At 47.5% G+C, this 26,171-nt stretch overlaps 9 protein-coding genes across 11 annotated transcripts; 4 read left to right on the top strand and 5 right to left on the bottom strand.

Annotated features, from left to right (window-relative positions):
- Positions 1–1,259: 1,259 nt before the first annotated feature.
- Positions 1,260–4,278, top strand: E1B28_009275 (uncharacterized protein; the record flags this gene model as incomplete). Its single annotated transcript, XM_043154154.1, has 6 exons — positions 1,260–2,326; positions 2,378–2,619; positions 2,669–2,825; positions 2,878–3,398; positions 3,458–3,735; positions 3,790–4,278. The coding sequence occupies 6 exons, from the start codon at positions 1,260–1,262 to the stop codon at positions 4,276–4,278; spliced, it is 2,754 nt and encodes a 917-aa protein (XP_043009444.1).
- Positions 4,279–4,839: 561 nt separating this feature from the next.
- E1B28_009276 (uncharacterized protein) lies at positions 4,840–5,514 on the top strand (the record flags this gene model as incomplete). The annotated part of the gene is made up of 3 exons (XM_043154155.1): positions 4,840–5,087; positions 5,136–5,202; positions 5,269–5,514. The coding sequence occupies 3 exons, from the start codon at positions 4,840–4,842 to the stop codon at positions 5,512–5,514; spliced, it is 561 nt and encodes a 186-aa protein (XP_043009445.1).
- Positions 5,515–6,330: 816 nt separating this feature from the next.
- E1B28_009277 (uncharacterized protein) lies at positions 6,331–7,561 on the top strand. The gene is made up of 5 exons (XM_043154156.1): positions 6,331–6,606; positions 6,679–6,973; positions 7,021–7,087; positions 7,154–7,375; positions 7,460–7,561. Exons 2-4 carry the CDS (start codon positions 6,726–6,728, stop codon positions 7,367–7,369), a joined length of 531 nt encoding a protein of 176 aa, XP_043009446.1. The 5' UTR covers positions 6,331–6,606; positions 6,679–6,725; the 3' UTR covers positions 7,370–7,375; positions 7,460–7,561.
- Positions 7,562–9,022: 1,461 nt separating this feature from the next.
- E1B28_009278 (uncharacterized protein) lies at positions 9,023–10,504 on the top strand. Its single transcript, XM_043154157.1, has 4 exons — positions 9,023–9,281; positions 9,353–9,647; positions 9,696–9,762; positions 9,828–10,504. Exons 2-4 carry the CDS (start codon positions 9,400–9,402, stop codon positions 10,053–10,055), a joined length of 543 nt encoding a protein of 180 aa, XP_043009447.1. The 5' UTR covers positions 9,023–9,281; positions 9,353–9,399; the 3' UTR covers positions 10,056–10,504.
- Positions 10,281–11,121, bottom strand: E1B28_009279 (uncharacterized protein; the record flags this gene model as incomplete). The annotated part of the gene is made up of 3 exons (XM_043154158.1): positions 10,682–11,121; positions 10,562–10,628; positions 10,281–10,502 (listed from the first exon to the last, which is right to left on the bottom strand). Exons 1-3 carry the CDS (start codon positions 10,930–10,932, stop codon positions 10,281–10,283), a joined length of 540 nt encoding a protein of 179 aa, XP_043009448.1. The 5' UTR covers positions 10,933–11,121.
- A 754-nt stretch (positions 11,122–11,875) lies between these two features.
- E1B28_009280 (uncharacterized protein) lies at positions 11,876–13,951 on the bottom strand. 2 transcript variants are annotated; one of them, XM_043154159.1, is made up of 4 exons: positions 13,743–13,951; positions 13,316–13,672; positions 12,894–13,218; positions 11,876–12,835 (listed from the first exon to the last, which is right to left on the bottom strand). In XM_043154159.1, the coding sequence occupies exons 3-4, from the start codon at positions 13,160–13,162 to the stop codon at positions 12,082–12,084; spliced, it is 1,023 nt and encodes a 340-aa protein (XP_043009449.1). In that variant the 5' UTR covers positions 13,163–13,218; positions 13,316–13,672; positions 13,743–13,951; the 3' UTR covers positions 11,876–12,081. The 2 variants fall into 2 exon arrangements, with proteins under 2 accessions (XP_043009449.1, XP_043009450.1); XM_043154160.1 differs by having other exon boundaries at positions 13,316–13,355; positions 13,491–13,924.
- A 52-nt stretch (positions 13,952–14,003) lies between these two features.
- E1B28_009281 (uncharacterized protein) lies at positions 14,004–18,943 on the bottom strand. The gene is made up of 15 exons (XM_043154161.1): positions 18,792–18,943; positions 18,229–18,731; positions 17,838–18,171; positions 17,161–17,780; positions 17,073–17,094; positions 16,377–17,013; positions 16,168–16,315; positions 16,098–16,118; positions 15,995–16,035; positions 15,803–15,943; positions 15,142–15,751; positions 14,868–15,085; positions 14,692–14,804; positions 14,509–14,636; positions 14,004–14,448 (listed from the first exon to the last, which is right to left on the bottom strand). Exons 2-15 carry the CDS (start codon positions 18,556–18,558, stop codon positions 14,209–14,211), a joined length of 3,603 nt encoding a protein of 1,200 aa, XP_043009451.1. The 5' UTR covers positions 18,559–18,731; positions 18,792–18,943; the 3' UTR covers positions 14,004–14,208.
- Positions 18,944–19,088: 145 nt separating this feature from the next.
- On the bottom strand, positions 19,089–21,160 carry E1B28_009282 (uncharacterized protein). Of its 2 annotated transcripts, XM_043154163.1 has the most exons (7): positions 20,791–21,160; positions 20,477–20,728; positions 20,346–20,423; positions 20,108–20,292; positions 20,001–20,041; positions 19,503–19,926; positions 19,089–19,427 (listed from the first exon to the last, which is right to left on the bottom strand). In XM_043154163.1, exons 3-7 carry the CDS (start codon positions 20,420–20,422, stop codon positions 19,249–19,251), a joined length of 906 nt encoding a protein of 301 aa, XP_043009453.1. In that variant the 5' UTR covers position 20,423; positions 20,477–20,728; positions 20,791–21,160; the 3' UTR covers positions 19,089–19,248. The 2 variants fall into 2 exon arrangements, with proteins under 2 accessions (XP_043009453.1, XP_043009452.1); XM_043154162.1 differs by having other exon boundaries at positions 20,108–20,423.
- Positions 21,161–24,604: 3,444 nt separating this feature from the next.
- E1B28_009283 (uncharacterized protein) lies at positions 24,605–26,093 on the bottom strand (the record flags this gene model as incomplete). The annotated part of the gene is made up of 4 exons (XM_043154164.1): positions 24,605–25,419; positions 25,476–25,568; positions 25,626–25,702; positions 25,765–26,093. The coding sequence occupies 4 exons, from the start codon at positions 26,091–26,093 to the stop codon at positions 25,211–25,213; spliced, it is 708 nt and encodes a 235-aa protein (XP_043009454.1). The 3' UTR covers positions 24,605–25,210.
- Between the last annotated feature and the right edge of the window lie 78 nt (positions 26,094–26,171).

Here is a 26,171-nt window from a genome sequence, read left to right on the forward strand (position 1 = left end):
ATCTCACGCGACGGCAAGAACCAACCTATCAAACAGGCTCACTCGGTGTGCGGCAGCGTGTAGGCTCAAAGGCGGTTGGTTGAGGGGGAAGTACGGAATGGACTCTCAACCTTGAGCGTGCCGACAAAAAATAACCTTACTTGGGTTTGAAGACGGATTTTGTAAAATTGGATACTGAACTGGTCATGTGTGCCGGCAACGTGAACTACTCAGAGTAGCTCCTATCTTCTGGAGGTAATTATGACTGTCAGATCGACTTAGAATGAAGAAGAAAAACTTGACTTCTACTAATTAGCCGTTTTATATGCTCCAATCGTGTCACTAGAGAAGCTTTCTCATCAAGATGAGAGCCTGGAATGAATAGAAATCGTTAAGCTTGATCTAGGACACTGGGCTGACAGCCTAGCAGGACTTGAATGTTGGCCGAGAACCGGGTACTCAGGAAAGAAATCGTCCTTACTGTTCGGAAGTTCATGCATCTGCATCATGCTTCGCAGGCTCTAATAGAGGCTCTAATCCGGGGACTCGCCTTCCTGCGTGATCTGTAGGCCTGCGGCGACAAAATTCCGAGTTAAACATCACATACATACCTGAAAAACGCCAGCATCACCGATCTGGACCCGCTCGTTGTGGCCCACCGTTTCCGAAGTCAAATAAACGTCCATGTAAAAAATAGCATCCTATAGCACCCAGCCAGTGGCAGGCCGTAGCACCTGGGGAAAGCTGCAGTTCTGGATCTGAATTTATTAGCACATGTAACAGATTTAGATTATCTCCTTCCAAGATACTGGGCATTAATGGTCACGATGAACAAAATACCAAGTCTATCCGATGTCGATAACAACTTTCTAATCTTGGTAAGAAGTCAGGATGTGAATGGCACATCCTGTTTGCCCCAAGAACTGATAGCATATGTACTAACTTACCGCGTGGTCTTGAAGCTTTGAAAATATCCAGAGGATGATAAGAGTTGTTCAGGACGCGCGCTATGAGTCCTTTATGCGGAGTTTCCCCGGTTTTTTGCTAGAGTCTTGGTGCATCGATTCGTTCGCGGAGAAGTTGGAGAGAGCCACGCGAGTTGCCCTCGAAGATGGCCAAAACGGTTTATGTAATCAGTTACGCGTCCGAAAATTACGAATTGGGACTTGTTTGAAATTTCCCTACCACTGCCAACGATTTTCATTCAAACGGCTTACAAGGGCCCACGACGGCGACGACGAGGACAACGAAAAGGAGACGAATAACATTTACTCAAGACAATGTCCTTTGCTGTTTATGCCTCGCAATTCATCAATCGACAAAATGGCACCAGCAATGCTGGAGAAACCAACATGAGTTCTTCACAGCCCATGTTCTTCTCGTTCACAACCGATAATAGTGGTAGCGATGGGGAGGGCTCCAGGGCGGATCGTGGGCGAAGGGGTGCTCAAGATGCAGGACCTGGAGGGTCTGTGTTTGGAAGTGGATGGTGGGGTAATAAGGGTGGTATACATGATGGGCGTGGACGGGCAAGAGGGCGAACTGCACCTGATTTCAATGAATTAGATGAGAATGATCCGCACCTGATACAGGACGGTGAAGAGGATGTTGGCAATTTCCCTCGCGATGTTACCCGTAACGTCAATCACGGCGACGAAGATCCGTATCTGAGGCTGGATGAAGAAGAACCCCATGTACGGAGAACCCTGTCACAGTCTCGTTCACCATCACCCCAAGGTGGATGGCTTGCTCATCACGGTCGCCTCAGCTCCTCTTCATCATCAGGATCAAGCTCAGACGACGAGGAACCGCCACTAGATATACTCGTACAACAGCGACCGCAAGTCCAAGCACCTCCACCGAGGACTAACCGCGATCCTGTTTCTCTATCTCTCACCGAATCCCTACTACCACGGGACGGCGTTACCCGTCCAATCGATGTTTTCTCTCTCCCCGACCCTCGCTTCACCCCACGAAATAGACGAAAATTCCAGGATTCATCATGGACAGCACTCTGGCTAACAGGCATTTCTGTCTGTTTGATATCTTCTATTGTCCTTTTATTCGTCACATCCACCTCGAAAGCATCTCATAACGACCGGAAACAGAAGAAGCTATTACCCTACACCACCTTACTCCATACAATACCGCTCCTGACGATATTGACGTTCGCAGCAGCCGTAGTTTCCTATCTACATGTACTTCTGCTGAGGGTGTTCATGCAACCGGTAATGATAGTCACGTCGGTTTTCGTCCCTGCCACGCTTTTCATCAGTTTCATCTGGGCCTTTGTGGGTAGCTTCATGTGGGATGAGGGGCAAGAGGTTACTTGGGGAGAAACGGTCGGGTACGTGCTTCATTTCGTGTCTCTTATCTATTGCTAAATCCAAATCTATAGACTTAGGATATTCTCAGTGATACCGCTTCTTCTCTCACTCTATACCGCACGCCGTCTACTACACCTTCCGAAACAACTTCACACGTCCTCAGCCACCCTTTCCCTCGTCACGAGAATCCTCATGGGCAATCCTTTTCTCCTGGCACTCTCACCCGTCATATTGCTCGCAATGTTGTTAATATCAATCCCTTTCCTCACACTCATTTTCCGGTTACTATTGATTGGGTACTCCACTGGCACAGGTAAAGATATCCTCACTCGATCATTCAACCGTTAATGTCATTCGGATAGATTCTCCCAACCTGAGCAAATACGAATGGCATATCAAACCGTGGGCTAATTGGTGTCTTGTTGGCGCAGTAGCAATTTGGTTGTGGACGTGGGGTGTGGCGAGGGGCGTGTTGAAGATGACATGTGCTGGTGTTGTTGGCGCTTGGTATTTTGCTGAGTATGATGTTTCGCTTTTCCCTTTCCTTTCGCTAGACTCACACCCTTCCCAGTCCCCCAACTTCTTTACCTCCCCTTTCTTACTTTGGCCTTGTACCTGCTTTCTCGCCCACGGCGTTTTCCACTAATGCTGCGGAAACACATAACATCCATGCAGCACTTACTCGGTCAACTGGATCCTCGCTAGGCACTGTCGTTCTCTCCGCCTTGATCTTGACAGCAATTAGACTTATTGGCCTTCTAACTATCTTCCTGGACCGACTACCAGAGTGGATCGATGCATTAGGAGGATGGGTCGCACGAGTCGCGAGAGGTGGTATCTCCAGTATATTTACAGGGGGGATTGGAGGGGTGGCTAGAACCACTTTTGCGAGGGGAACATTCATGGGGGTTCTCGTTTCCATTACGCGTGCTGCAGTTGGGTATTTGGAGGGTGTCACGTTGAACTTGAGCAAGTATGCCGTCATTTACGCGGGACTTACTGGTGAGGAGTTTTGGGTGAGTGCGCGGAGGGGGAGTGCGTTGACGGCTATGGTGGCTTCAAAGAGTGGTGGTGTGGGCAGGGTGAAGGAACGTGAGTTGTGATAGATTTTCACTTCCGTCTTGCTCTTGTCGAGCTGATCGTTTTCACAGCCCCTCTTGCCCTTCTCACACTCGGCGCACCTTTGACATTAACGTTTCCGTTCGCATTAGCAGCGTACCTCTTCGTCGCTCATACTCTTAATGCACCGCATGAAGCTCTGGGTACTGCTGTATTAGCAGGTGGAGTTACTGCGTTGGTAGGAACTTTCTGTGTTGGCTTGGTTGGCGACGGTGTGGATACCTTGTGGATGTGTTACTGCATTGATAGGGATAGTGGGATTATCTTGAATGGGAAAGCAAGGGAAGGACGAGAAGAAGTTGTCGATGCTGTGCGTATTCTTCTCTTACGTTTCTTTTCATTCATTCTCAGATTTACTCTCTAGTTTGAATACAACTCGAGAGCGAAAACGTTGGCCCGACACCAAGCTAAACACCCACAGCACCCACAACGCCAACCTCCTCGACCAGGACCGTCGTCTCGACCTCATCAACCGATACGGTCCCAACCTCTGCGTTATGACACTTCGCGTGCACCGGAAGAAACTCCCCAAGTTTTATTTGACGTTGTTGGGGATGTTGAAGCTCAAACACCACGAACGAGCCAGCCACTTGCACCCCGCTCTCCATCACCTTCACCTTCATCTTCATCTTCACATACACGCTCGTCCTTGGTTCCCCCCGAGTCTCTGACATTAATGGCTCATCATGCGGAAGAAGATGATATGGATCCTTTCGTTGGCGAGCATGAACCGGAGCCAGAGCTTGAGCTTGAGCGTGAGATGGGTGGAAGCCAGGGTAAAGGAGATGAGGGGCCATCACACTCTCAGTCGCAGTCGCAGTCTCAGTTGTTCCCTGGGTCGGACTTGTTTTAGCGATTTGGCTTCCATGTATACAGTCTCTGTCCCCCGACACATCATTTTTGCATTGCAACTCGGACATCCGTTCCCCCATGAAGCGTCATGTTTTGTTATTCATGTTTCCTCATGTAGCACGTATCTATTTACATTTAGTCGGGCTAATATAACTGTACATAGAACTTGAATGTGCTGAAGGAAGGAATAGTCTCGCGTGGGTCAAACGAGAAGTGAGCGTGATGTGACGCCGCGATCTTCAACAGCTTTCGTAGAGCTCAACAGCCTTCGAGCCTTGCGCAAACAACTTTTCGGATCACCATTGCCTACTTGCTGCGGATGGCTTGGCAACCAGCTAGAGTAAATGCAGATGGATGTTTAACAGCTCAGGCGGGCCCTAACTCCAAGTTCAACTTCAAAATCCACTACTATCGTACGGGAGTCTTGTAGTCCCGGGCGCTGCTTAGAATACGTGAGTCTAGCAAAGACTCCGCACTGCCGCACTGTGTCATATTAATATGGGTTTGATTCATACAGCAACTCATATAGACGTCCCAGAATCATCAGTCACCGCATCATCCCATGGACCTCATATTCTCAAAGGACTCTCCCCGCAACGCGACTCTCTCACTTCCCACCGGTCAACCCGTCTACCAAATATTCACCCCAGACCGATGGTTTCATCAAGAACAGACGACGATAAGGAAATTCCAACCTGGCACCTCCCTACCGCAGGACATGGGTGTCATCGAGATTCATAGTTGGAGCAAGAGTGTGGTCGAAGTCTGGGGAAGGAGCGTTCTTCCGAAGAGTGCTGGAGTTTTCAAGAGGTTTGTTTCTACTGCTTAACCTGTGGAAGCGTGGCTGAAGTCGACTAGAGGGAAAATATTCACATCTTCAAATGGTCAGCAATACACATGGAAGCGCAAATCGAGGACAGCAGTGGTCAGTGAGCCTCACTGCTGTCGAAAATGTAGAGATTTCTCACTCTCCCTCGCCATAACTGGCTAGTTAACCGACAAATTGGACAACACCATGGCCGTTTACGATGAACGCCGCACTAATGTTTTCAGCCGAAAAGAACCAAGTCCAGCGAAATTGACAATAGCACCTGCTGCTGTTGAAATCGCAGATGAGATTGTTGGCACTTTTTTGTACTTCGAAGAACAGGAAAGAAGGGCACGTAGCTCTGCGGCGGCTAGTAGCAGTTCTGCCGCGAGTGCAAGTGCTGCAAGCGCTGCAGCCGCTTCATGCTAGTACCCCGCCAACCTGTGGCCAGGTCCCCACGACCTCGGGAAGACGTTTTCGCCTGGCTGAGCTGTGGGGTCCAGGCTTCCTCGAAATATAAATTTGTTGGTGTCGGTCGAAGGTTCATGTAATTTCTGATATCTTTACCTGAATATTACCTGACGTCGAAAGCTGAGATCTTTGCAGAGGGTTGTAGACGGCACACACCGCCGACATCGAGGAACTGTCCAGTGAGCTTTTCATACCACATGACCAATCGAACCCTTCGAACTTCACCGCCAAGGGTATTCAGGTAAGTGTCAACCTGTAGGTAAGAATATTTGTGGCGAGCCAGTCACTATATCTACGACTTGGTGACTGCGCGCCCTGCACTCGAAAGGTTTAATCGGTCCTAAGAGTTTTCAGCTTCACACAACCCAGTTGAACAGGAACGTCAACTTACCAAGGTCCATGATTCCCAAGTTGACCACCACCAATGTATACTCAGAGTCATTGCTGACAATTCCGGAAAGACTTAAAGCACCTCAACCAAAAAGACATTACATGTGGCTAGGATGAAGTTAAGAGTAAATCAAACACTGTGGGTGTTGGAATGGAAATAACATAACGCAGGGTTGACAGAGGGCCGCAATCGCTGTCGAATCGCTGTTCCTTGGGTTTGACTTGTTTTAACAATTTTTGGCTTCCGATTCCCGACGTCACATCATTTTGCATTACAACTCAAACTTTTGCATGTTTTGCTATTCATGTATCTTCATGTACCACGGATCGACTAGAACTTGATGAAACTTCGAGACGCAGACCGTGTGAAAATTAATGTAACTTGCTCCCAGACCACTTCACGGTCTGGGCGGGCGGGCTCCAACTCAACGCTAATAGGTTTTTTTTTCAACAGCTTTCGTAGAGCTCAACAACCTTCGAACCTTGAAACAACTTCACAAATCACCATTACCTACTTGCTGCGGGAGGTTATACTGGCAACCAGCTAGAGTAAGTGCAGATGGATGCTTAACAGCTCAGCAGACGGGCCCCAACTCCAAACTTCGAAATCCACTTCTCTCGAATGGGAACTCTTTTAGCCCCGGGCGCTGCTTAGAATATGTGAGTCTGTATAGCAAAGACTCCAAGCACTGGTGCATTGCGTCATATTAATATGGGTTTGATTTATAACAGCAACTCGTATAGACGTCCCGGAAACATCACAGTCACTACATCACCCCATGGACCTCATATTCTCAAAGGACTCTCTTCGCGACGCGACTCTCTCACTTCCCACCGGTCAACCCATCTATGAAATATCCACCCCAGATCGATGGTTCCATCATGCAAGGACGATGATAAAGAAATTCCAACCTGGAATGTCCCTACCGCAGGACATGGGTGTCATCGAGATTCATAGTTGGAACAAGAGTGTGGTCGAAGTCTGGGGAAGGAGCGTTCTTCCGAAGAGCCCTGGAGTTTTCAAGAGGTTTATTTCTACTGCTCAACCTGTAAAATGTGGCTGAAGTCGACTAGAGGGGAACTCTTCACATCTTCAAATGGTCAGCAATACACATGGAAGCGCAAATCGAGGACAGCAGTGGTCAGTAAGCCTCAGTGCTGTCAAAAATGTAGAGATTTCTCACTCTCCCTCGCCATAACTGGCTAGTTAACCGACAAATTGGACAACACCATGGCCGTTTACGATGAACGCCGCACTAATGTTTTCAGCCGAAAAGAACCAAGTCCAGCGAAATTGGCGGTAGCACCTGCTGCTGTTGAAATCGCAGATGAGATTGTTGGCACTTTTTTGTACTTTGAAGAACAGGAAAGAAGGGCACGAACGTCTGCGGCGGCTAATAACGCAGGGTGCGAAATAGCGTAACACGCGGTGAGTTATGTTAAAATTTATACAAACTACATGCAAAGTTTGGAGATTACGTTGAAATTATGCTGAAATTTGTCGAAATGTTAGCGTAAATCTCGACGTAAAACACCTGCGTTCCGCTCCAACATGCTACTAATTGGGCCTTTTATTCCCCCAATTTGATTTCGTAAATGAATCTATTTATATACCAGTAATCTCCTATCCAATTCTCGTTACCGAAGGAAGGATCTTGGAATAAGATAGGGATAGGCTTCTTTCGTTGCTTGATCTAAGGTAGTGAAGGTTTATTAGTGAGAAGAAACAAGTAAATATGAGCAAGCCAGTCTTGCTATTGCTGGGGCCTAGGCCACCTTTTTGGGGGCACGATAGATAGATCGCAAGACGCGTTCTGGGAAAGCAAAACGCGTCGGGAAGAAATGCCCACAAAGTGGGCTAAGGCCTTCTTCTTTAGCGCTGGGTACCACAGGTGCCGTCCAGATCTCTCAGCCTTTTGGCCCCCGAGTGCTCAGGCGCCTGTAGGGGATGGTGGGTGGGACGAGAAAAAAGAGGAGGAACGCGCGACGAGCTGAGTAACGGTCCGGGTGTGACGCGTTTGCACGTGGTACGATCTTATCGCGCATGATTCTCATAGGTTCGCGTTGGGTCCTGTCGGTGTTTGTAATTCCGCGTTTCGTTGATTCTGTTCCTCTACGTGGCAACGTTTTTGGCTTGCAGCTACCCTCCTTCTGTCAAATTTCTGTCTAAATTCTGGATATAAGACCTTTGCTATCTAGAGCTCAGCATGTATCTCGGTTTTTGTGCTGCAATTCGACGAGGTTGAAGTTTTCAGTCAATGTTTGATTTTAGGTGATTCACAAGGCGTCGCTGAGGTGCGTTAGTATATCCTCTATCCAGTTCTTATCGTTAACTCTCAACATGCCTCCAGTTCTAAGCAGAATACCTGGATTTCATCATTGTTTAAGCTGCAATTTCATCATTCTATGCGACAACGACTTTATGTACTATCAACATTGAAGACCATGCTATACCTTCTTACACCACCACGCCTGCAAAATGAGCTCGGCCAGAATGTCCACGAAAAGCTTCTCGTGCCAAGAGGAAGACGCAGCTGTGTAATCTTAATCTTTCACCATGTTTTCTACGACACTTCGACTATGACTTTTCTCAAAGGTCTGGCCTGGTACAACCATTTTTGGAAGGGTGTCACTCAACTCGATACTACGGAAACATAATGTTCCGGAAGTATCAATCATCTCGTCAGAAGAAGCGAAGCGAAGGGGAAAATGCGATAGCAGACGACGAGTCCGAAGATATCCAACACATCAACAGAGGTGAATTTGGTGAAGGATTACAGTTTATGGACTTCGATGGAAGTCACATTGTCTGCACGAGAAGGGTGTTGTGTCAGCTCGTGCTCTATGTGTAATGAGGATAGAATCATAAGGAAAGAAAGGAGAATTAGAATAGACTGGGATAAAATGGGACATTAGTTGTTGTATTGATATTTCCTCGTTCATGCCCTTTTACTCCCTGCAAATTACAGGTCCCATTACACTGAGATTCGAAGTGAGCAACAACAAGACGTACCACGGCGAATACATTTTCGTAGTGAAGAATGTGACTTGCTCCAGACACCACTTCGCCCGCGTGAGCCTGGGCGGGCGGGCTCCAACTTCAACATACTAATAGGTTTTTTTAAACAGCTTTCGTAGAGCTCAACAGCCTTCGAGCCTTGTAACAACTTCTCAAATCACCATTACCTACTTGCTGCGGGAGGTTATACTGGCAACCAGCTAGAGTAAGTGCAGATGGATGCTTAACAACTCAGCAGACGGGCCCCAACTCCAAACTTCGAAATCCACTTCTCTCCTACGGGAGGTCTTTTAGCCCCGGGCGCTACCTAGAATACGTGAGTCTGTATAGCAAAGACTCCAAGCACTGCTGCATTGCGTCATACTAATATGGGTTCGATTTATACAGCAACTCGTATAAACCTCCTAGAATCATCACAGTCACCACATCATCCCATGGACCTCATATTCTCAAAGGACTCTCCTCGCAACGCGACTCTCTCACTTCCCACCGGTAAACCCGTCTACGAAATATCCACCCCAGACCGATGGTTCCATCATGAACAGACGGCATTGAAGAAATTCCAACCTGGAAAGTCCCTGCCGCAGGACATGGGTGTCATCGAGATTCATAGTTGGAACAAGAGTGTGGTCGAAGTCTGGGGAAGGAGCGTTCTTCCGAAGAGTGCTGGAGTTTTCAAGAGGTTCGTTTCTACTGCTTAACCTGTAAAAGCGTGGCTGAAGTCAACTAGAGGGAAAATATTCACATCTTCAAATGGTCAGCAATACACATGGAAGCGCAAATCGAGGACAGCAATGGTCAGTCCCTCACTGCTGTTGACAATTTAAGAGATTTCTCACTCTCCCTCGCCATAACTGACTAGTTGACCGACAAATTGGACAACACCATGGCCGTTTACGATGAACGCCGCACTAATGTTTTCAGTCGAAAAGCTCCCAGTCCAGCGAAATTGAGGATAACACCTGCTGCTGTTGAAATCGCAGATGAGATTGTTGGCACTTTCTTGTACTTTGAAGAACAGGAAAGAAGGGCACGTAGGTCTGCGGCGGCTAGTAGTGCTGGTAGCAGCGCAGCCGCTTCAACATGCTAATTGGGTATTTTATTCACCCGAATTCCCCCAAATTTGATTTCGTAAATGAATCTATTTATATATCAGCAATCTCCTAATTCAATTCTCGTTCCCGAAGGAAGGATCTTGGACTTTTCTTTTGAAATTGTCACTAGGGATGAGAACCATAGCATGGTACCACAACTGTACAACGTAGTGAGGAAAGAATTGTATACAAGTACTTGAAAGTGTTAGGATGGAATGGAATCAAACGGTGGCGACCGGAAAACTACTGAGGGCAGCACTCCTACGTTGTGCCCGTCTTTCCTGTTGTTCAAAGTACACAAAAGTGCCAACAATCTCATCGGCGAGTTCCACAGCAGCAGGTGCGATCGTCAATTTCGCTGGAGTTGGATCTTTGGGGCTGAACATATTAATGAGGTGGCGGGTGTCATAAATGGCCAAGGTGTTGTCGAATTTGTCGGTTAGCTGTGAGTCCTGACGAAGGTGAGAGAATCTCTAAATTGTCGACGGGAGTGGGGACTGACCAGTGCTGCATCCGGCTTGCGCTTCCATGTGTATTGCTGGCCGTTTGAGGCTGTGAAAGCTCTCCCCCTAGTCGACTTCAGCCACCGCTTTTACAGGTTGCATAAATAGAAGGAACGAACTTCTTGAAAACCCCAGCACTCTTCGGAAGAACGTTCCTTCCCCAGACTTCAACCACACTCTTCTTGTTCCAATCGTGAATCACGATGACACCCATGTCGTGTGGTAATGATGTTCTAGGATGGAATTTTTTTATCGTCGTCTGTTGATGTTCGATCCATCGGTCTGGGGTGGATATTGAGTAGACGGGCTGGCCGGTGGGAAGTGAGAGAGTCGCGTTTCGGGGACAGTCTTTGGAGAATATGAGCTCCATGGATAGTGGGGCGTTAGAACTGAAAAAATACTATTATACCGGTGAATGGGGCGCTAGATGAATCTAACGCGGAGTTGTTGAGTTGAAAGCTTTGAAGTTGAACGTCAGGAGAATCTTGATGTTCAGCGCTAGATACAAACACTGTAGGCTCGTAATGTTGAGGATCATTCTTCAGCATATGGCGCACGCGTATTATGACTGCTAGCTAGGGTTCCGGGCGAAAACCCGCTGCGCCCGGATGTGTTCCTGCCCTACAAGCTACACCAAGTTAGGCGGGAGGGGGTGGGGCTACCCCCCTGCACCCCATTTTTTTTTGTTTGAATATCACATAGGCACTGCACGCGGCCCAGTTTCTTGTTGAATCTCAGCTGCAATAACGAATAGCATGCCGCGCTCGACATGTGGCCGTTCCGTAAATACTCCGAGATCCTCGATGGATCTCGTTTCCTCATCATTCTATATTCCAATCTTATGTCTCGAATCTATCGCATTTCAAATTATACTTATATTGTACTCATTTATGGCGCTTCGACCCTCAGTCGCTTCCTACCACTTCTGAGAGTTTCTTGTATAAACTTAAGGGAATGTGTTTGCACTTAGAGTAAACACTTATTTTCACGTGTCAATGACCGCCGGACGGCAGCGTCGCGTGCGTTTTCGGCTCTCGGTTGATGGGGATGCCGAGGAGAACAAAGGATCCGGCTGCTTTTGGCGGATCAGCGCCAACGTCAGGGGTTCAAAAAATTGCTAGGGCCGTAAAACACTTGACAGGCCCTTATTCCGTTACAGTAATACCTACAAATGTCCTGTAGGCTGTAGATCCGTGTGTACGTATTCTACATAAGCTTGTGGGTGCACGATCTGCGCCTCGTCGCCGACCTTCGCTCACCTTCTCAGACCCCGTGTAAGCGATAGGGGTGATGAAGTGACGGACAAGAAAACGCCCAACTTTGTGATCTGGGACAAACGGACGTCTTTTAGGATTAGGATTATATATATATACACTTGTCGTTCTACATCTACAAAATACGAATACTTGTTAGTGCTATTAGTGGTTGGGTATGCAAATGTGAAACGGAACGAGTTCAAAAATCTATCCGAGTGAGAAATCGTCAACTGTCAAACCAACCGCCGCACTCTCACCTCCACTCACGACAACGCAAAAACAAGCCCTTCAAACACCGCAAACGTAGCCATGTTAACAGGTACAGCCCTCAAAAGCGTGGGCCCCAGCCCTTTCCAAAACACTCCCCATCCTTCCGCTTTGTACGAGTTCACGATGGTACTCAATGTGTTATGATACGGGTTTACCGCTATCGGTGATGAGGACGCGTACGTGCGAAGCGCTTGATTGTAAGCAAAATTGGGCATGTGGGAGGAGGAACTTGATGAGGCAGACAAGCTGCTATAAGAACCGCTCGCGTGTGGATGAGCTGGCGATGGAACGTGATTCGTAGCACCAACATTGATATAAAGCCCCCCATCGTTCCCTTGAACCCTCGTCTTCACAACGTCCATAGGGAAAGTGAATATCCATCCAGCAATGCCGGCAACACCCCCAGCAACCAACAACGTCGTCCACGAGCTTTCCGGTCGATGATCGAACTCATGTACGAGCGCGCCGGTTTCCGAGTGATAAGACGATGAAGAGATTGCAGAAAGTCGGGATGACAGGGGTGGGAGGTATCGACATGTTGCTTCATATGCGAAGAAATAGGACCCATAACCAAGGTCTCTTAACGCAGTGGCGGTTATTCCTCGGTACAGACCTCTGATCCCATTGCGCCTATATATGTCAAGTGCTACTTCCCTAGCAGTTGGGAGCTTAGAGGTGGATGAAGAGGAAGAAGAAGACCGGGTTTGTTGTCGGATCTTGATAAGTTCAGTAGGGGTAGTTATTATTCTAACAAAAAAGTAACTCAAGACCGAAACGTCAAGACTGGAAAATAATCCAAACGCACGAACTGATAACGCCACACCCCATTCCAGCTATCGCTATCTGAGTCAACGTCGGTGTCCATTCATCCACAATGCCTCCGAGCTTTCTCTTCTCCGATTCTTCTCTTGGCATCTGTACGTTCAACAAGAACTTGTAGGAAGCAAAAACTAGCCCGTTCAACGGTGCAGCTGTCGCTATAGGAGATGATATTCCTCGAAAGAGACCCCGTATACCGAGTCGTTGGTCTTCTCGGGCGATGGAGAGCATCAGTTGGAATGTCGAAGGGTTCATAGAAGACAAGCGATGACGGCGAGTCGATTCAGAGGCCGCCTGAAGTCGTACTTTCACTACACTCGTTGATTTTGTGGTAGAGAGGAAGGGATGAGGATGAATGACGGATGCATAAGTTCAAGGCATCCCTTCATACTCGCTCAAATCGCTCACCGGTGTCGAAAGGAAACCCAACCACGAGTCCTGCTACGCCCTATTCCGTCCGTTCCCGCCCATACGTGGTTTCGGCAGGGAGAAAGAGGAGGCCACGAGTTAAAGAGGGTGGAAGATTAGTTAAGATAGGTAATCGAATCAGTTCAGGCGAAGCCAAAAAGTGGAATTCACCTACCCCCACCGTACCGGCGATAAAGTCAACTGCAGGGCTGAGCAGTTGCGTTGTCTGTTGTTGACCTTCCGTCATGACTATAGAAGGTTTACTCCAAGTAAACTGGTTTTTTAGAACGAGAGTCCAGTTCGAGGCTTATCGTATCATTGAAAGGATAGATAATGGATAGAGGAGTGGTTGGCGGCCTGTGATGATAATGGTAAGTGAGTAGGAGTAAATCCTTCACTGCCAGTGAGCGGGGCTTGGAGCACGCACATCGCCATCGGGTCGGATCTTGGGGGGCATTCCGGCCAAAAAGGAGTATGATAAGCGATCAGGACAACGATCGCGATGTGTTTGCCAACGTTCGACGTACAGAGTGCGTTGTGGGAGACGACGCGCTCGTCTGGTGGTAGTCAAGTGCAAGGTCTTGACGTTGACAGAATTGGCGGCAACTTCGATCCGTGGACACTTTTCCTTTTCCTTCCAACGCGAAATGAAGTAAAGAGGATTCTGACTGCATTGAGCGCTCAGAACCTCCCGCAATGACACAAGCCGAATCCAAGCGGCTTACAGTGCCTAATCAACATTCAAGATATCGTACAACGCCAAAGATCGTCTACAAATATACTACGCTTAGCTGGGGCAAAAATACAAGTTTCAAGGCAGAAAGACGCAACAGTATAGATAAATAACGATACAACTGATCTAAGACCAACGGCAAAACAATAAAAGCAAGAAATTACGCAAATGCGACCCTTCTCTTCTTGGGAGCAGAAGTGGAGTCTAGAACAGCTGGCAACTCAACATTCCGTTTCCCTAACGGACAGGGAGACGCAGGAGTAAGAATCGTAATCCTGGGTTTCTGGGGAACCGGCGCTGATGGTGGTGGTAGCGGTGGTGAAACAGAACGCCGTGCTAGAGACAGCAGAGGGAGATCAAGGTTGATTGGGCTGACAGCCGAATAGAGAAATTGAGGATTCTACAAAGTGTGTTTTCGAGTCAAAGATGGTCACCCCAGCAGTCATGGATATCTACTTACCGCGATGAAATTCCGGATTTCAACCTGTTCGAGGGGTACCTTCGCAGCCTTGTAATCCTGTTTCTTATGAGCATTCTTCCATTCTACCATTTTCTCCTCCGCTGTACTTCGTATAGCTAAAGTTTTCACTAGAAGTCAACTTAGGGATGAAATGAAAGCTCAGGGATCAGAGTAGTCGCTCACCGTGCACAGGCTGAGTCTGTCCAATACGATGAGCTCGTTTGATAGCTTGAGACTCTACATCCGCCCTCCAGACTGGTTCACAAAATATCACTCTGGAAGCAGTAACAAGGTTCCTAAATGTTTATAGATTAGATGATTCAAGACACTCTGAACAATTCTTTTCATTTTGTCCTTACAATCCTCGAGCTCCATGCTTGAGCTCCATCAAAAAGACGCGATAAAGATCCGAGGTCTCAAAAGTGAGGACCAACTGCTCCCTGAACTTTTGATGTATCTGGGTGGTAAACCTTAGGAATTTGACTTTAGCAAGTTGCAGTCCCTCAGCAACGTGAGCAAGCGTCAATTCTGAGTCCGAAAAGATCAAGAATTTTTCGTCCTTCGAGTAGCATAAAACCTCCCAAGCCAATCAATATGTGAGCCAGTCCCAAGAGCATAACAGAAATAACTCACTTCCTTAATGATGTAATTCAGTTTACTGGAACAAGAATTACCGACATGTATACCAGCAACTGCAGGATTTGCTCTCGATGGCAACGAATTTTCCTGGGTATTTGCACGAGCAAGTGCGTCCGAAGAAATATCATCATCCTCCTCAATCATCGCCAAACGGACCAGTGAAGCTTGCAACTCCTTCTGCATCTCCTCGAGTGCCTCCCCACCAGCCATGATTTTTGCCGAGTCAACCGCTTTTTGACTGTTCTCGTTTTGAGCGAGGCGAACGCCAGTTTCGGGTTGATGTTTGACCTTATTTCTGCCATGACCATGTTTCGAAGCTCGCCTTTCGATCAAGCTGTACAGTTCTCGACGTCTGCTGTCGACGAGTTCGTTTTGAACTCCAAGGTCAACCAAGATCTGTTCCGCTGTGAATGGATGCTTAATCGCCCAATCGCGTAGTTGGATTAGACGGTCTGGGTGAACCAACCGAGACTTATCCGACAATCCTATATCGTTGAACCGAGACCAGCTCTTGAAGATGGAATCTCGCATGTTGCGCACGTGATAGGGAATGTCCTCGTGCATTTGCATCCGTTGCCAACATCGGTCTTGTATGGCAATACGGCTAGGCAAATTCAACCATCGTCTTCTCAGACCAAAACACATAGGAGCTCACACATGCGAAAAGGATTCCTTTGCCAAGCTCATGTCTTCCTCCCCAGTGTTTCTTTCGGCAAACCGTTTCAGATACGCATCCGCAGCACGATTCAGTTCTTCAACATTGTACATGTTTTGGTCGACGGACCAGAACAGAAGCCTTATCCCTAATTATTTTGCCATTCAAACGGGGAAACATACTTAGACGTACTGAGACATATTTTTGACGGTGAGTTGTAAAAACTCGTTATTCTATAAAATTCACCGTGGTCAGCGCTACATTCGAAAAGGGCCATCAACAACCTTAAACTCACGCTTCTGTGAAACATATAATCCTAGAAAGTTATCATGAATATATTCCCCATGTGTTGAAAACTAACTCACCTCATCCTTCCTCTCGGAATCCACCGCGTTGATAACGATCGCGGCCTGCAGCGCATTGTAACTCTTGACCACATAGGGATCCAGGTCAAGGAATACATATTCATGTGCGAGCTTGGGTAACACCACTTCTCGTTCCACATCTTCTGTCCTAACAACCGAGTTCAAGCTACATTCCTAATGAGGTAGAAAGATTTCAAGCAAAAACATACCGATGCCGAATCATTGTAAACGCCATCAGCTGCGTCAACATCCTAACCGCACCCGGATATGGCCCACGACCACCAAAAAGTCCATCTCTGATATGGGTCTTGACAAGTTGACTGTCTCCAAGAAACTTGAGACCGACGAAATGCGTAAGCATGTTAAGTAACTTGTGGATATCGCTGCTGTCGTCTGCGGTCCAGGTTCGCGACTCCTGATCCTGAGCATCCGTTGTTGTCAATGCTGCAGTTTCTGCTGAACTGGACATAGGGTGATCCTCCGCAACCTCGATAGCCAAGGGATGCTCGTCCTCAGAAACTGCAGCAGTCATAGAGTGAAAATTCTCCACTGAATGACTACCGAAACTCAATCCCAATAAATTCGTTGTCGGAGTGCCGGTCACGATCCAGCGAGACTGAACAGACATCAGCTTCGAAAATGGTGTTACCCTCGTGGTGAGAGACGCAGAAACGTGGCCTTCGTCAATAACAAGGCGTTTCCACCGGATTTGGAGCAAAGGCGATAGCTTCGATTTGGTATGGTGGCATTGGCAGTCGGGAATGCGCGTGCCCGGAAATTCTGGACATTTGCAAAGCTTGTATGATTGAGCCTTGAGATTGGAATACTTCTCTTCATCAGCGAATGCTGTAAAAACCTCATTGTAAGCGTCAAACAGAACTGAAGGGAAACATCTTAAAATTCACCTCTGTAGGTCATCAATATGATCTATACAGAGAAAAGATGAGTGTGCATGCAAATCATACTTCGAAAGGTTAAAGAAGAAAGGCTCACGTCGAAATCAGTAGCAAGCTCTTTCGCAGACGGAAGCTGCTTGTGCTCGCGGACAATCAACACCCGAGGTACTTCCTCGCAATGTTTATGGATCTCTCTATCCCACTGACTGATAAGATTCGCGGGGACAACTATCAAAGTTGCAGATGTAAGTAACATCGCCCGTACAACGTTTCGCTTTCCTGCGTTTCGTACACTAAAACGGTTATCTTTCGAGCTGCCCACATCAGAGATGTAGAACGGTGCATTGGAAGATGCCCATTTGAAATAGGGTGAAGGGAGGTTGTCGAAGGTCTCGCTGATCTTCCTACGTTTCGCGTCTCGTTTTCGTCCACATAGCGTGGCGGTATTGGGTACACCAACCAGTGGATTCCTGCATAGTTTCTCGAGGAGAATCTCGCGGAAAGTGGGGAAAGCCGAAGAAGTGGACGACGAGTTTGCTCTGCGTGTTGATCTGAAAGCCGCACCACCAAGAGATAACTTCTGATCGGGATAATAGTGATGTCGCAACGAGAGTGGTGTAAGGACGGGAGGTTGTTCACCTGCAATGCTTTCTGGAGTTGAGAGCTCGTTGATGTTCGACATGACCAACGCTAGTATCATAATCGTCTTTCCCGTTCCTAGATTAAAATATTTTACCGTCCAGATTACAGGGGAAGTTTGGTCGAGACACGCACCTAGCTCCTCACAAAGAACCCCGCCGCGTGAACTCACATATGAAACCGACCACAGAACTTCGGTCGTTCCAGGCTGGTAGTAAAACACCTTCCCTTTGATGTCCACTAGAGAAAGGTACAACGGATCGGGTGCCCTCCTACTCTCCGACTCGTGTTCGATCATGGTGGCTACCGACCTGCGTTGATAACGGTGTAAAGTGGAGGTGAATCCCAACCCCGCGAGATCGTCGTCAAAGTCCAAAAGTCTCCATACGACTTCGTTTTCATGGGTGTTTCCAGGTCGAGATGTGGGAGAAGGTAGACCGCTGTATATTTCGGACAGGCTTCTTCGATCCTATAACGAGCAGTAGCTTGAGATAACCGTTGTGGTGATACATGTCACTTTACTTACCACAGTCGAGTCAAGCAAAAACCTTGCATCTGCCGAGCGTCCCCCCAGCCAGGTTTCGGGATGTTGGCGTATTCGAGGTATAATCCTCCATGTATAGCATTTTGCCTCACTCAACACCTCTCTCTTCCTTAAGTTCCTAGAAAGGGTCCCTTTCATTCCAGGAAGATCGTATGGAATAAAGTAGATCCTCAGTATCAGGATAGAGTTGTCGAAGAGGTTGCAAGAAATGGATATAAAAAGGTTGTCGATCAGGAAGGAAAGAGCATCCAAGATTTGGGTATCGGAAACGAAAGGCGAGAGGGTTTTTATGGTCAAAATGGTGCCGGCCATCTTCCAGATGTCTATGTTCACAAAGCTGATGTTGTAATGGAGATGATAGAGGTAACTCGACCGTTCCGGCTGGGATAAGGTTCGCAAAATCGGTAGGAGAACCAGTGGAAGGTCCTGAAGAGATGTCGTTACTCAATCGACAAACGGAGCAACAGAATTTGCAGTCCGCCATTCTTTCCCAAAAGTTAGTTGCTGAAAAAGCCGCACATAAAACCGCACGGATCAGTACTCACCAGGCTAAGTAACGTCGAGTGTTGTAATCGGTACCGGTAAAGCTATAATCAAGTGCCCTGGACAGTAATAGGTCGGTTGGGAGAACGCGTTCAGATGAGCTCAGAAGGGCTTTGCCAGTGTACGATAAAGATGAAAAAAAGTAGCCAGGCTAGGATTTTCTCACGCGCGAATCTTTTGATACATAGCTATTGATATAAGTTACTAGCGCCCACACCTGAATCCTCGTTAAACGTTAAACGTTAAACCCTCGTCCTGGTACTAAGCACTTTTGAACTTGGCTTGTAGTTGAGACATTGCAGTAACCTATCTTTTTTTCCGGTATTAAAAAGTACATATACATAGCGAGTCGCGGGTGCACGTGGAAGTGTCCCGGGCGATGCATCGATGAACGTTGACCGGTACCTTCAGTTGAACAAACACTACATACAAACAATGGCGGAAAATGTGTTCGAACTTTCAGAGAAAGAGTAGAACAAAGGAAGACACGAAGGACAAGAGAACAAAACGAGGGAAGTTGATTGAAACACCCGTATTCGTGCTTGGGAGTCCGCTAGGAGGAGGGGTCGAGTCTACGTCTGTAGAATCATCCCCCGAGCCCGTTTCACCACCGAACCCTGTTGTAGCAGTCGGAAAGGCTGACAAAGAGTCAATTAGCATATATTGGTAGGAAGGGGAGGACAATTTATAGGTAGTGATATGAGAAGGCTCACCGTTAGCAAAAGTGTCAGTCGTCGTACGAGCGGTCGTACGGATACTCGTAGTAGTCCGAGTAGAAGTACTAGAGCTCGTAGTTGTCTGGAAAAAAGTGGTAGAGGTAGAGGTAGAGGTAGTGACCGGTGGGGGTGGGGGTGGAGGTGGAGGTGGAGGTGGCGGCGGAGGACCACCACCACCACCACTACCACTGCCTCCGGGGCAACAATGCCCATTATCACAACAATAGTAGCCAGCGCCACAACATCGTCCGTCAGAACAACAATCTCCCCCGGCTGGACAACAACCGGTAGAACAACATATTCTGCCAGCTTGACAACAACCGCCGGAGGAGCATTGAATATCGCTTCGCGCGCAGCACCCAATGTCGCCATTCGTGCGATAGGCACACTTTTCATCTCCGTCACAGCAACCTGTTTTACACTGCGTTTGGAGTTTTCAAAACATTCAGTCATGAATATTTCAAGGGATATTTTAAGGGAATGGACGGTGCTTACGCATGTATCCCCAGAATTACAACAAAAGTTTTCACACTGATCTAAGTTATAGCAGAATATCTCAGCTCCGCTGCCCATTAAGAAAACGATAAAACACAAGCACTCACATCCTGGATAACAACCTTGCCTGGCACTGATATTCTGCAAGCCCGCTCCAGCTGCGAACAATGTATGACCCATTAACACAGGTCGATCAACTCCCATGAGAGGTTGAGTAGGGAGCTCGGCGTCAATAAAATTTGATTCGGCGTGAACATAGGCCGTGGAAAGTAGGAGCAAAGCAAGTATGAGGCTGACGGTCCTGAGATTCAGATAGTAGCCCATTTTCCGGAGGTAAAAGTTGACCTTGAGGACCAGGAGCCTAGAGTTGCCAAGGAAGTTGCTTTTATCCCCTCAGTATTATCAGCGATCCAATCTATCATTCTATAAACAGGCATTAGACAAGCCAGCGCCAGTTCAAGGAGTGCTCAATGTACTATATGCCAATTCAAAATTGTATCACCCACGACAGTAGGTAGAACCGAGTGAGCTGTCCGCCATTCCCGCCCACCCCGACGGTTCTATGAAAAAATGCGACTTCAATATCATTTCTTCAGACTTCAGGACTTAAAAACCCAATGTAAAGAAGAAGAACAAACTCGCCGGCTTCGGTGCCTTCAATGCCGCCGCAAATGAGAATCCTACTCACCTTGTACTCACCATCTGTCAGTACCTATCATCGGTTGATTCTGAGATATGGAATAGCGGCGATTAGAGGCTGTATGACCATAGAAACTTGAATAGTAAGTACCATCTGTCAGTAAAAGGACCAGAGTTTTGACAGTCAAGTTCCGAGTCGGTCAGAGGTGGCTGGTTGAACGTAAACCATTATCGATGCCAAGAGTCGACTCTGAGCATATTCGAACTGGCCACTTCTTCCATGATTCCATGGCAACTTTGCTGTGAGCCGGTGGGTCGTATCGCTTGAGTTCACCTCAAAATTAGAGGAAGAGGGCGGCGACCCTCAGGGACCAAAGAACGGCAGTAAATACTCCAAACGGAGGAGGGTGGATTCATGATAGGGTTACTCCACAAGGTCGTTGAGATTTGACGGGAAAAACGAAAACGAACGGACAGCGCCTATACCATGATGGTGAGAAAAGGATTGCTGAATGAATTGGTTGGTGCAAAACGCGCGTCGCATCGCATCCAATTGCGTTTCAACTGATCATCGATCATGGATTGCTAGGATGTAACCAAATCAGATGCTCGGTATCGGAAATTACACGGTATTTAGATCGGTATTTCTAAGGTTCAGTACGTTCAGTTCCCAACTAGGGTTGCATACTTTACTGCCCAACTAATTCTTCAATGATCAGATATATAAGAAAATTGAGCTCGCCTGGTGTTCGTAAGTCCTCAATTAGCCAACAGCAAGTTGCAATGACAGAAGTCCAGCAGGAAATCTGCCCTGCGTTCGAAGGAGAAACAGAACAATAGAACTGACAAAGACAAAGGGAAGAAAGTGAGCAGATTATTGAAATGCTCGTCGTTTCAAAGCCTAATAAGCGCGTATTGGTAGAAGGAAGGAAAATGGATGAACGCGCGCCTCTATTTTTCGCAAGACGTCGTTGAGCCAACTTGCCAACATTTACTAGTTCCACAGCGGTATTCAGCTGGGGAATATCCCCCCCAAATGTACGAGCACATAGTTGGCCTGGGAGGCTGCAAGTCGCAGTGTGTTTGAAAGCAGACTCATGAGCATCTCAGCGTGATTGATAGAGAGCTTGACTTACACACGAGCCCCCCTGCTTCACAGCATTCCGCGCCAGATGCTTATGAGCTCAGCTGATAAGGTTCAACAGTTTTTCTAACTTGAGAGGGTGCTGATAGAGGCGATTAAGGGAGGTACTGGCATCAATTCATTGTAGCGCTTGCGTTCAATGGTCTTTATATGTTGCGAGGTGGTCGTACGAAAGTGGTCAGGGTGTCTGCCAAAGACAATGTAGCTGCCTCGCCGTTAGAAGGGCTGAACTGCCCTCATGTCTCCTGCAGCCTTGATGGTAGAAACATGAGGCGCACTGAAACCTGAGGCCTGAGGTGCGGCAGGCACCCAACACCCAATGGCGCACTTGAATGGTTCTTGAGTCGCAGCCACACTTTCCTCTGTTCATGTGGCAGCCTCGCACAAGTAGAGCCTTCGGAACAACAGCTTAACTAGCTGCCCTCAATACGAGGCGTTGGGGTTGTTGTCCACTTTAGACTCTAAATCTCGATCTTGCCTAAAATGTAGCATTCGGTACGGTGAACGAGGAATGACGATCAACGATCAACGAGCGAAGAACAACGAATAATGAACGGCAACGGATGAAAACAAACGAACGACGGATGCCCGCCTTTGGTATGACGTCGCGAACGTGGGGCTCTTTGATGAAATGTCGAACACTTTCACCAGCGTAGAGGTGAATGAAGAGAAGGATGGTCGTAGGAATTCGAGAACATCCTAAGGTGGAACGAGCAAGGGGGGTCCTATTGCACTAAAAAGGGGGCATCGGCATAAGGAAACAGAAAATTGAATAGCCAAACCTTTGGCCAAGTAATAACGCGGAGTAGTCCCGAAGCAGACAGCTGACTTGGTGGCGAAGTGGAGAAATGACAGGTGGCGCAAATCTGCAGCCCAAGCTAGCTCCTGCGGGGTTGGAGGCATTCGCGGGCAACAGAGGAAAGGGTTCGGTTGATAGCAGTGAGAATGTTGACCGCGAGATACCACTGGCTAAGGAGTGACGGCGTCGACACGATGACGACCATGAGGCGGGGGGTACCAACGGTAAGTGTGTAGTGCAAGTGCAGTGGCTGGTCAGTTCACCAGGCCACAGGTAAAAGTTGTTTCACGTGCCTAATCTTCTTTCAATTTGAGTTTCTGGCTTTCCCCCCCTTCTGTCGTTTCTTTCGCTTTCTTTTCTATTGAAGGGCTTGGATTCCGTACGAGAGGGGATTGTTGGACCAATGTTGAACGTTTGAACAAAAACTGAGAAAATAAGGAGGATCTTGAGTTTATCGCGATGATATTAATATTCGACGAGCGGCTTGTTTGTTTGGAGGGGCTGAGATTCATTAAACCTAGAGGTCCACGCATCGAAGTTCAAGCGCGGGTTGATGACCATCTTTGAAGAAAGCTATCCGTGGGAATAACTTAGACCTCCCATCAAATTTAAATTTAACGTTCAACATCTCACGAGTCTCTTTCCAACCATGGCCAACTATCAAAACCAAACGCCCGAATGTCAAAATCCAATAACATTGTACACTATAAACCCTCTCAATTCGTCTGAAAATTCGACTGCCACTGATGATAGAAATCCAAACCTGAATCCGAGTCCAAGCACAGCACCACTGGCAGGTGGCGTTCCTTGCTACTTCAACAGTGCGGGTGCTCCTCCGTGTATAACCGAGTTACACAACTGTTTTACAACGTACATCGAAGAACTGATATCCCAACTCGACCGTGTTTTCCTTCAAATGCGGGAATTTCACACAGAGTTGAAGATGGTGAATCAACAGATGACGAGGTTGCAGATCAAAACCGCTCAGGTGAGGACCGTCACTCATCCCCTCCCCCTTTCCTCTCTTGTTCGCGTTGTTGAATTTTCCGACCTACTCTTCAGATACATAACGCGTCCTGTCAGGACGGGTCGAGAGTCGGATATCACATCGTGCCGTTTTGGGATGGCAGTTGTCCTGTTCGATCTCATGTAAGTATAAGCAATTTAATTGTTCAAAGAATAAATTTGATAAGTAATGAACAGCGTCTACCCCGTCTTCAGGATCTCAATCGCCTGAGGAACCTTACAGATGACGAAGTCACGTTGTACTGCCAAGGTTATGGAATCAACATCCAAACTCTAGAAAAGGAACATTGGAGAAGCCAGATTGCAAAATTTATTGGATGCCGGGACCCAAGGTCGTTTGGCTTGGGGGTTTGATATCAGCCGGTTTTTTTTTGTTTCTTGGATAGACGACCTCTTCAGAGTCTCAAATTATTTTTTTAACGTGGGTCTAACTCCATGATACTTGAACTCCTCAAACTCATCCGGCTCTTGTGGATCAATCCAGATCGATAAAAAATCTCATATTACCTTTTCAGTCTTGTCATGCTTTCGCGGTCGGCTTTTTTGGGAATCAAGTTGAGCCATTGAGTCCACGCTTCTGCCGGATGTTCGAAGTGCTAACGATATGGTCCTCGCGGTCAGAAGAAGTGTTAATACTCCTTGTACATGATCACATCCTATTTTCTTGAATACGAAACGCGACGGCGGTCCACTGACGCGAGGTGCTGGTGAGTTTACAACAAGGCATTCCACTCCGCAGTTCTTCTAACGAACGTAGACCAGGGGCTTGAAGTCACGACCGTGGCCGATTGGAATGCGTGTATATTGATGCCTCGAGTCACAGGCCAGTGTAATATATTTATGCATGAAAGCCCGTTTTGAGGTAGGGGAGACCAAGGGGGGGGAGATTGATGACGAGTGGTTTGGGTGTTGAGGACGTAAACACGAGGGGAAACGAATGGCGGTTTCCGCGTTGTAGAGAATGTTCGAATCAAGAACACTATCAGTCCGAGGTTTCCTGGAACACCAAAGCAACGGATTATTGATTATTACAGTGCTCTTAGATACCTCGGTAAAATACAAATACAGAATCAGAATCGATGTACGCGAGTCCGTTATTGACATTAGTCCATCGATGAGTATTTTTACATGCGTCCGTCCATTATGAATGTACAAACAAGTCCAATGATGCGTGATGGGGATGGAAATGGGGATATAAGAAGAATGAAAACAAAAAAATTGCTGGGAGGGCAGGCGTCGTTTACAAGGAAGACGACTTCCTTCCTGTTGATCCTTTAAGCATCGGCCCCGTCGGTGGTACCGCGGATGATCGCAAACTCTTCGCTTTGGTTACCAGAGTCACCAAACACTAGGTAGGAATAAGGACCCTATCAGCTTTGAACGTTGGAGTAATGGATAGATCGTGAACGTACGGGTGATAGAATAGTCATTACCAGGCTCAACCTCCGGAACGGTCACTTCGATCCACCCACTCGTCAACTCGAAACTTCGGAAGTCCTTCAGGTACTGTTGTCCATAGCCTTTCTTATTGAGTAGCACGGCAGCACCATTAGAGATTTGACTGGGTTTGTCCGAGGTATCCCTGCTCGACCAAGTTAGTTTTCATGGGTGAAAGTGAGGGGAGAATGGAGAGCCAGTAACTGACCATGTAATGTTGACGGTCATTCCCGTAACCCAGACAGTGCCCGCGATAGGTGAGGTGATACGTGGGTCCCAGACATCACGAGCCAAGTTTGGGGATCGTTTCGTCTTGCCAGTTTCCGGGGCAACGATTGAGAAAAGAGGGCTACGGTTTCCAGAGTCACCAAACACTAGGTCACGGTTGAAGGCTGAGCTTCATCGAAAAGACAGTAGACAAAGAACTCACGGGTAATAGAGTATTCCGATGCGGGATCAACATTCGGGACCTTTACCTCTACAAACCCAGCACGTAGATCAAAATCTTGAGCGAGCTTGCCCACTAAAACGTGTTTGACGGTATGAGCGGTACGCCATCCAAAGAAGGAGATTCACATACGGTTCGAAAAATCGGCCCCTTCATTCAGCTGGACTGAAGCCCTGTTACCTATTTGAGTGGGGGCATCTGAGGTGTCCCTAGAAGCAGTAAAAGTTAATGAACGCTTCGAAAAGCAAGAAAGGATACGAAAGAAGCTCACCAAGTGACATTCACCATACTTCCAACAGTCCATATAGTCGAAGTATTTGGTGAGGTGATGTGTGGTACATAGACATCTCTCTGGATGATCGGCGTAGCGTTGGAAACGAAAGCAGAAATTATGGTGACTAGTACGCCGGCAAACATAGGAGATTTGGATTGCATGTTTTCGTGTAGAATCGTGAAGAGCGTCGTATTAGGAGAGCAAGGGGAGAGGGAAAACTGGTTCGAAGGAGGTTGAAGAGGGAGGGGATGAATGTTTGCGTCCCACTTCATCTCTTTTATACCAGCACGCCATGGTGAAGAATCGCCGTGGTGCATGTAGAACATTCTAAGCTTACCGGCCTAAACTCTCATATCATGATCGAAAGTTATTCCTGTTCTCACCGCCTTCGTCTTCGCCGCATT

This window comes from Marasmius oreades, chromosome 5, assembly GCF_018924745.1.
Source record: "Marasmius oreades isolate 03SP1 chromosome 5, whole genome shotgun sequence".
NCBI lineage: Eukaryota > Fungi > Basidiomycota > Agaricomycetes > Agaricales > Marasmiaceae > Marasmius > Marasmius oreades.

Excerpts from the sequence above, each read along its gene's own strand:
- E1B28_009282 (XM_043154163.1), bottom strand. The coding sequence starts at position 20,422 with ATGATAGATTGGATCGCTGATAATACTGAGGGGATAAAAGCAACTTCC. Across the intron at positions 20,042-20,107 it reads GCAAGGTTGTTATCCAGGAT|ATCAGTGTGAAAACTTTTGT; the intron begins GTGAGTGCTTGT and ends GCTATAACTTAG. Across the intron at positions 19,428-19,502 it reads GACTGACACTTTTGCTAACG|CCTTTCCGACTGCTACAACA; the intron begins GTGAGCCTTCTC and ends ACTCTTTGTCAG.
- E1B28_009281 (XM_043154161.1), bottom strand. The coding sequence starts at position 18,558 with ATGGCCGGCACCATTTTGACCATAAAAACCCTCTCGCCTTTCGTTTCC. Across the intron at positions 15,086-15,141 it reads TGAATTACATCATTAAGGAA|GTTTTATGCTACTCGAAGGA; the intron begins GTGAGTTATTTC and ends TTGGCTTGGGAG. Across the intron at positions 14,805-14,867 it reads AAGCATGGAGCTCGAGGATT|GAACCTTGTTACTGCTTCCA; the intron begins GTAAGGACAAAA and ends ATAAACATTTAG.
- E1B28_009280 (XM_043154160.1), bottom strand. The coding sequence starts at position 13,562 with ATGACGGAAGGTCAACAACAGACAACGCAACTGCTCAGCCCTGCAGTT. Across the intron at positions 13,356-13,490 it reads TTATCGCCGGTACGGTGGGG|GGCGTAGCAGGACTCGTGGT; the intron begins GTAGGTGAATTC and ends CGGACGGAATAG. Across the intron at positions 12,836-12,893 it reads GGGTGTGGCGTTATCAGTTC|AATAATAACTACCCCTACTG; the intron begins GTGCGTTTGGAT and ends CTTTTTTGTTAG.
- E1B28_009278 (XM_043154157.1), top strand. The coding sequence starts at position 9,400 with ATGGACCTCATATTCTCAAAGGACTCTCCTCGCAACGCGACTCTCTCA. Across the intron at positions 9,648-9,695 it reads AGTGCTGGAGTTTTCAAGAG|AGGGAAAATATTCACATCTT; the intron begins GTTCGTTTCTAC and ends GAAGTCAACTAG. Across the intron at positions 9,763-9,827 it reads GCAAATCGAGGACAGCAATG|TTGACCGACAAATTGGACAA; the intron begins GTCAGTCCCTCA and ends ATAACTGACTAG.
- E1B28_009277 (XM_043154156.1), top strand. The coding sequence starts at position 6,726 with ATGGACCTCATATTCTCAAAGGACTCTCTTCGCGACGCGACTCTCTCA. Across the intron at positions 6,974-7,020 it reads AGCCCTGGAGTTTTCAAGAG|AGGGGAACTCTTCACATCTT; the intron begins GTTTATTTCTAC and ends GAAGTCGACTAG. Across the intron at positions 7,088-7,153 it reads GCAAATCGAGGACAGCAGTG|TTAACCGACAAATTGGACAA; the intron begins GTCAGTAAGCCT and ends ATAACTGGCTAG.